This window comes from Malus domestica, chromosome 16, assembly GCF_042453785.1.
Source record: "Malus domestica chromosome 16, GDT2T_hap1".
NCBI classification, from domain to species: Eukaryota; Viridiplantae; Streptophyta; class Magnoliopsida; order Rosales; family Rosaceae; genus Malus; species Malus domestica.
In genome coordinates this window covers 29,575,001-29,582,707 of record NC_091676.1, presented here as the reverse complement: position 1 = coordinate 29,582,707, position 7,707 = coordinate 29,575,001, and the positions used below count along the sequence as shown (strand labels likewise).

The 7,707-nt window shown below is 40.2% G+C and overlaps 1 protein-coding gene across 1 annotated transcript in view; it reads left to right on the top strand.

Moving 5' to 3' along the window:
• The first annotated feature begins 1,899 nt into the window (after positions 1-1,899).
• The window catches only part of LOC139193172 (uncharacterized), an 11,992-nt gene continuing 6,184 nt past the window's right edge, over positions 1,900-7,707 (top strand). The window contains exons 1-2 of the mRNA XM_070816151.1: positions 1,900-2,942; positions 4,161-7,707. The exon at positions 4,161-7,707 is cut by the window's right edge and continues 6,184 nt beyond it. Coding sequence (XP_070672252.1) covers positions 4,171-7,707 — 3,537 coding nt within the window. The 5' untranslated portion in view covers positions 1,900-2,942; positions 4,161-4,170. The remainder of the gene's footprint in view (positions 2,943-4,160) is intronic.

The window sequence follows — 7,707 nt, the reverse complement described above, 5'->3', positions numbered from 1 at the left end:
GTTTTATTTTCGTCCAAATCACTTGTGAGGTCTAGAATTGAGTCTTTTTTATTGTTTCTTGCTGTTTTTAGTGTTTTAAGTTAGTTTTGAGTCTATAGAGTCCAGTTTAGTGTTTTTGAGTCTTATTTGTGTTGATTAGCATCCATTCTAATCCCCGGCTAGAACGATCCCTACTTACATATACTACAATCATAGGGTTTTAATTTGAGTGTCAAGTTAATTTTCACACCAAATTTTGGCGCCGTTGCCGGGGATTAGCAAAATTGCTAATCCCCCTTTCTTTCTTTTTCGTGTCTTTTGTTTTTCGTTTCTGATTTTGTTTCGTTTATTTTACTTTTGATATTTGATTTAGTTTTCTTTCTTTGATTTCAGGTTCTAGAGAAGTAAGACATGGATTTTGCTAACATTCAAGCTCAATTGGCGAATCTTACTTCTCAATTGTCACAGATTGCCGGAAGGACTACAATGCAAAGTGTCCCTACATTTGGTGTGTCTTATGGGCACGGATATCAAACTCATCAACATCCTCAATTCACTGTGAACGAAGATGCTTGGGGTTATCAAGGCTATGATCAACCAAGCAACAACATGTTTTCCAACACTTACAATTCGGCTTGGAGAGATCATTCAAATTATATGTGGGGGCAACCTCAACAATTCCAACAAGATGGATATTGGCAACAAGAGGAGGAGTTCTATTCAAGACCTATGCAATATGCTCAATCAAACTCAGGTTCATCAATAAATTATAATCAAATTCTTAATGAATTAAATTGTTTGGTGCAGGGCTCACAAAATCAAGCCAAGGAGGCTCAACAAGATGCATATTGGCAGCCATATGAGGAGTTCTACACCACACCTATACAGCCACCACCGCATACCCCACAACAATTCCAATCAAATTCAAGTATGTCCATGGATAGTGATCAAATTCTTCAAGTTCTAACCTCTTTGACGCAGGACCAACAAAATCAAGACAAGAAGTTGGATAAATTGAAGAGTCAAATGGGAGAGATTATGGAATTCATGGTACAAATTCAAGAGCAAAGTGAACTCTCCAACTCAACTGTTGAAAATTCGAAGGAAGATTTTGAAATCCACGATGCTATCACTTTGGGAAGTGCTATGGAGGTTGGAGCTGGCCTAAAAACGTCCAAACATAGCCTAGAAGTGGATGAGGAGCTGCTGATTGAGGAGGAGGAAGCAGACATACACACGGCAAGGGTAGAACAACCTTTGCCGCAGCCCCTTAAGCCCTCTAACCCACCCACCACAAGTAAGGACGTCCTAATTTCATTTCATTCTAATGTTATTCCTCCGAATGTCCCTTTTCCTAGCAGGTTTTTGATTCCCAAGAAAGAAGAGAGTGAAAAAGACATCATGGAAGCCCTTCCCAAGGTGCAAAGTGATATTCCAATTCTTGGTGCAACAAAGCAAGTTCCAGATTGTGTTGAATTGTTCAAGGGACTTTGTACACCAAGAAGAATGATTCAAGAGAAAGTGGTGGCTGGAGAATATCAAGAATTCATCAAAGAGGACGTATTTGAGACAACGAAGCCCAAAGACGTTGAATTTTCTGACACGGGGCAAGTCCCAACCATCACATTCAATCTGGCCGAATCCAATATCCCTGAATCTTTCCAAGAAGTGGTGTTTGTCATTGAGTTCCTGTCGGACAAAGCAAGTAAGTTATCTTCTCCAATTTCCATTACATTTTATACTTACATGTTGTTAATGATTCAGGCACCCACGTTAGAATTTAAACCATTGCCGGATCATTTCAAGTATCACTATCCATTCAAAGATCAATTCCATGCCATGGCCACCAATGGAGCTTAATTGGAGGTATCGTCCGGCTGGAAGACGTTAAAGCAAGCTGATAGGAGCATATTTATGCGCCTTAGTTAGTTAGTTCTTATGCATTTATGTTGTGTTTTCTTAGTTAAGTTAGTCTTTTAAGCTATTTTCATGTGTTTTCAGGTTTTAGATACAAAGTGAGCAAAAGGATGCAATTTGGAGCATTTTGGAGCAAAATTGGGCTAAAATGGAGTTCATGCACATGAAGCACAAGGGATGGACGAATTTGAGGAATTGGTGAAGCTAAGAAGGCGTTTCAAAGTTGAAGAATTGAAGATACAAAGTTACCTAGTTGAAGAAGGAAATGGCTTGAATGAAGGATTCCTAAATGAATGAAGGATTCCTAATCAATATAGGAGTCCTAATTGAAGATGGATTCCTAGATGTATGAAGTTTCCTACTCAAGCAAGGTTTCCTACATGAAGAAGAAGAATTAAAGCCAAAGAATCAGCTCAAGATAAGGTATCTTATCCAAAACCTCATCCATAACCTTATCTTAGCTTATCTTATTCAAATAAACCTCATCCTATCCTATCTTATCCTTATCCTAAACTATCCACATTTCAGCCAATTAGGGGGGTTTCTAACTAGATTAGGATGCTTAAAATGGGATTTCTAGAAGACCTAACCTTATCCTACACAAAAGGGCGCCTAGAACCTTTCTAGAAACCCCTAAAAATCTGCCTTGTATTATCCTTCTAGAACCCTAACTTTGTGCCGAATTTTCTACCTTATTTCCTTTAGGATTTTGGTTTCTAGAAGCCTTATCATTTCACACTCTTTCTGCTGCACATTATCTCCCAATCCCTTTGGGTTTTTGACTTGTTTTCCTTATAGGATTGGATGTTATTATCCTATGCAATTTAGGCCTTTAAAACCTTGTCCTTTGCTACCTAGGAATGTGAATTTTCAGCCTATATATACAACCCATTGCCGCACCTATTCATTCACCACCCTCTACCAGATTTTCACTACACCATTCACCAATCATCCCTCATTGTGCCGTGAGTTTGCAAGGAGAAGAAGGAAGACAACTTGGAGCCGTGTATGCCATTCAAGACGTTGGATTGTCGGAGCGTTTCTAGGTGTTTTCTATCTTTGTTTCAATGTTTAAATTTATTTATCTTTGTTTATTTGCGAACATGAGGAACTAATTTCTTTATAGTTAGAAGGGAATTCAAAGCCATGATCATATGTTTTATATGACTTGATTTCTTCCAATTATGATTTCATGAATCGTGAATGTGGTTTACTTATCTATTTGATTGATAACTTGTTCTTGTGTGTTAATTAAGGATGCATACTTAGTTCGCATGCATTAATTTGATGCTAGAGTATAAGGGAATTTCACCTAATCGTTATTAACTTATATTCATAAGTAGTAAAAGTCGCTAGTCACGATTGTGTTAAGTAAATCCTAGGCAAGAGTAACATGCGTATCCCATAGTTATGAATGCCTCGTCAATGCTTATGATTTCCATTGAACTTAATGATCTTTGATATGTGTCTCTATCATGCGTATTCCATAGTTAGGGTCCTTGATAAGAATAATTTGGTTGTAATGCGTATCCCATTCAATTCAATGAATCTAGGGAAATCTGAGAATTAATTGGTCAATCTAGTTAATTTGGGGCATTGTCATTCATGGTTTATTGAAAAAGTAATTGGAAATCGAGTCGTATGCATATGTTTCATGTGTGGAGAAGGAACCTTCTAACTAGCCTTTCACCATCTTAATTTTCATCAAAACGTTTTTGTCAAAGTTTGTTTTCAAAGTTTCTGTTTTCAAAGTTAAATTCGTCCAAAATCAATCCCCCTTTTCTTAGTTGAGTCATAATAGTTAGACATCACTTTAGTTTGTGTTTTTAAGTGTCTTAGGTCAAGTTAAAACCAATTTTCGTCCAAGTTTGTGTCTAGTGTTCAAAACTGCCCAGATTGTGGTTTTAAGGCAGTTTTGAGTGTTTTTGGGCTATTTTGAGTCTTTTGGTTTGTTTTGGTGTTTTAAAGTTTAGTTTTGCATTCTTTGAGTCTAGTTTAGTGTTTTAAACTTGTTTTTACGTATTTGAGTCAGTTTTCAAGTGATTTTGCAATCCCTCCTAATCCCCGGTTTAGAACGATCCCTACTTACATACTTTGCTACAATTGATAAAAAGAGGGTTAATTTGAGTGTCAACATAATTTTCACATCAAATTTTGGCGCCGTTGCCGGGGATTAGCAAAGTTGCTAATCCCTTGGATTGTTTTATTTCAATTTGTTTTAATTGAGTCCAGATTTTTACTTTGTTTTTGTTTCTTGTTTTTAGGTACTAGTTTATGACTCGGAGCTCTCATCCGGTTCGTGAACACATCTTGGACTTTGACGACGATTTTGAACGAGAGTTGAGACGAAAGAGGAAGAATCCAGAACCTAGTGAATCAAGTTCAAATTCGGAAGCCGAAGTTGAGATTGAGGAAGAGGAACCCACGGCTCAAGTGGGTGAAGTTGAGACAGTCATGGCACAAGACAATCGTACAATCAAGGAGCTCTCGGCTTCGGGATTGGACAATGCCGCACCTCTATGTATTCAATATCCGGCGGCTGCCCAAGGAAAGACCGAAGAATTTGAGTTAAAGTCGAGTTTGCTCCACCATATTCCGAAGTACCATGGGTTGTCCATGGAGGATCCTAACAAGCACTTGAAAGAATTCGAGGTAGTGTGTTCAAGCATGACTCCAATCAATGTCGACGGGAGTATATTGAAGATGAAGGCTTTTCCCTTTTCTCTCATGGAAAAGGCGAAAGATTGGTTGTATGAATTAGCTCCCGGAACGGTCACATCTTGGGAGAGCATGAAACGAGCTTTCTTGGAGAAGTTTTTCCCAACTTCTCGAGTCATCCTCCTACGAAAAAGGATAAGTGGAATTCAACAAGAAGAAGGTGAGTCTTTTCCTACATATTATGAACGTTTTAAATCTCTTGTTGCTTCTTGTCCACAGCATCAAATGAAGGAGGAGCTTCTTCTACAATACTTCTACGAGGGACTTCTACCAATCGAACGACAAATGCTAGATGCTTCGGCGGGAGGAGCCTTGGTGGACAAGACCCCCACGGCAGCAAAGACTTTGATTGCCAATCGAGCGTTGAACGCTCAACAATACGAAGGTGTTGGACAAAGAGGCACCCCACGGCAACACCAAGTGAATGAGGTAAGTGCCATAACCGAACTTCAAAATCAAATGGCTAACCTTACTACTTTGCTTTCTCAGGTTGTGGAAGGGCCAAAAGTTCAAAATGTAAGTGCGTGTGGCGTGTGTTCCATGCAAGGACATCCTACGGACAAGTGCCCACAATTGATTGAGAATGGAGGGTGGGAGACCCTCAATGCCGTGGGCTTTGGGCAACAATACCAACAAAGGAATGATCCCTTTTCTAACACCTACAATCCCGGTTGGCGTGATCATCCGAATTTCAAATGGCGAGAACCCCAACAAGGCCAACAACAAAGCACGTTTAGGCAACAACCCCCGGGTTTCTATCAAAAGTCGTTTGCACCAAATCAAACCCAAGCACAACCCGCCCAAAAATCAGGTTCTTCTATTGATAATGATCAAATTTTTAATTTACTAACTTCTATGGCGCAGGGCATGCAGAATAGGGACAAGAAAGTGGACGAATTGGAGAAGCAAGTGGGGCAAATTGCCGAGTTTATGGGACAGTTTCGAGACCAAGGAAGACTCCCTAGTTCAACCGTTGCAAATCCAAAAGGGGGATTCGAAACCGCCAAAGCAATTACATTGAGGAGTGGCAAACAAGTTGGAACTGAACCCCAAGCATCCAAAGCAAGTCATGAAGAGGATGAAAAGTTGCAGTTTGAGGAAGACACACAAGCAAAACCCACGACAAAGGAGGAACCACCTTTGCCGCAGCCATCTTGCACTTCCAATCCATATAATTCGGCCAAGGTAAGTTCAATTCCAACTTCTCCTAGTTCTATTCCACTAAACGTGCCTTTTCCTGGCAGGTTGAAGCAATCCAAGAAGGAGGAGAACGAGAAAGACATTTTGGAGACATTTCGGAAAGTGCAAGTCAATATACCTCTTCTTGACGCAATTAAGCAAGTACCTAGATACGCCAAGTTTTTGAAGGAACTATGCATAACAAGAAGGAGAATTTCGAACAAAGAGGTGGTCCAGGTAAGTGAGAATGTTTCCGCTGTTTTGCAAAGAAAACTACCCCCTAAATGCAAAGATCCGGGAAGTTTTACAATTCCATGCGTTATAGGCAATACTAAATTTGAACATGCTATGTTAGATTTAGGAGCTTCAATTAACGTCATGCCATACTCAATATATGCATCCATGAACTTAGGAGAACTTAAAAACGATGGTGTTATAATTCAATTAGCCGATCGTTCTAATGCATATCCGAAAGGAGTTTTGGAAGATGTGTTGGTGCAGGTGGATAACTTGATATTTCCAGCGGATTTCTATGTCTTAGAGATGGAGGACTCACCAAATGTCACCCCATTGCCGATTCTACTTGGGAGGCCTTTCATGAAAACAGCACGCACCAAGATCGATGTTTTCAAAGGGACGTTGACAATGGAATTTGATGGGGAGATTATTAACTTTAACATTTCTGAAGCTATGAAATTTCCTAAAGATGATCATTCTTGCTTTTCTATTGATATATTGGATGAACTGGCGCAGGATTATCTTGATATGTTGGAAGACGATCCCCTTGAAACGACGATTGCACAAGGACTTGGCATGAAGCCCAATCTGGCCGTACCTAAGGAGGAGCATGCCGAGCTTGTGGCGGCCTTGGAATCATGTCCCCAACATCGTGGTAAGCCTTCTAACCCAATTCCAATTCCCGTTTCCACTAATACGTTGTTACCTTCTGTGATTCAGGCCCCCGTTCTTGAGCTTAAACCGTTGCCGGATCATTTAAAGTATGTATTCTTGGGAGATGAAGAGACGTTGCCCGTCATTGTCTCTTCATCACTCACGGCATTAGAGGAAGAAAAGTTGATTCGGGTGTTGAAGGAGCATAAAACAGCCATTGGATGGACATTGGCCGATATTAAGGGAATTAGCCCTACAACATGCATGCATCGCATATTTCTAGAGGAGGGGGCTAAACCAACTCGAGAGGCTCAACGCCGGCTCAACCCTCCGATGATGGAAGTCGTGAAAAAGGAGATTATAAAGCTTCTCGATTGTGGAGTGATTTATCCAATTTCGGATAGCCGTTGGGTCTCACCGGTTCAAGTTGTCCCGAAGAAGTCCGGAGTTACTGTGGTGAAGAATGCCGAGGATGAGCTTGTGCCAACCCGTATTCAAACAGGTTGGAGAGTGTGCATTGACTATAGGAAGCTCAACAACACCACAAGGAAGGATCATTTTCCACTACCATTCATCGATCAAATGTTAGAAAGGTTAGCCGGTCATTCTTTTTATTGTTTTCTTGACGGTTATTCGGGATACAATCAAATTGTCATAGCTCCGGACGACCAAGAAAAGACCACCTTCACATGCCCATTTGGTACTTTTGCTTACCGACGCATGCCATTCGGATTATGCAATGCACCGGCCACGTTCCAACGATGTATGGTAAGTATCTTTTCCGATTTCATTGAGAAGATTATTGAAGTATTCATGGATGATTTTAGTGTCTTTGGCGATTCGTTTGATGGGTGCTTGGAAAATCTCACATTAATCTTAAAACGATGCGTTGAAACGAACCTTGTTTTAAATTGGGAAAAGTGTCACTTTATGGTAAAACAAGGCATCGTTTTAGGGCATATCGTTTCTGAAAGGGGAATTGAAGTTGATAAATCAAAAATAGATCTTGTACGCTACTTACCC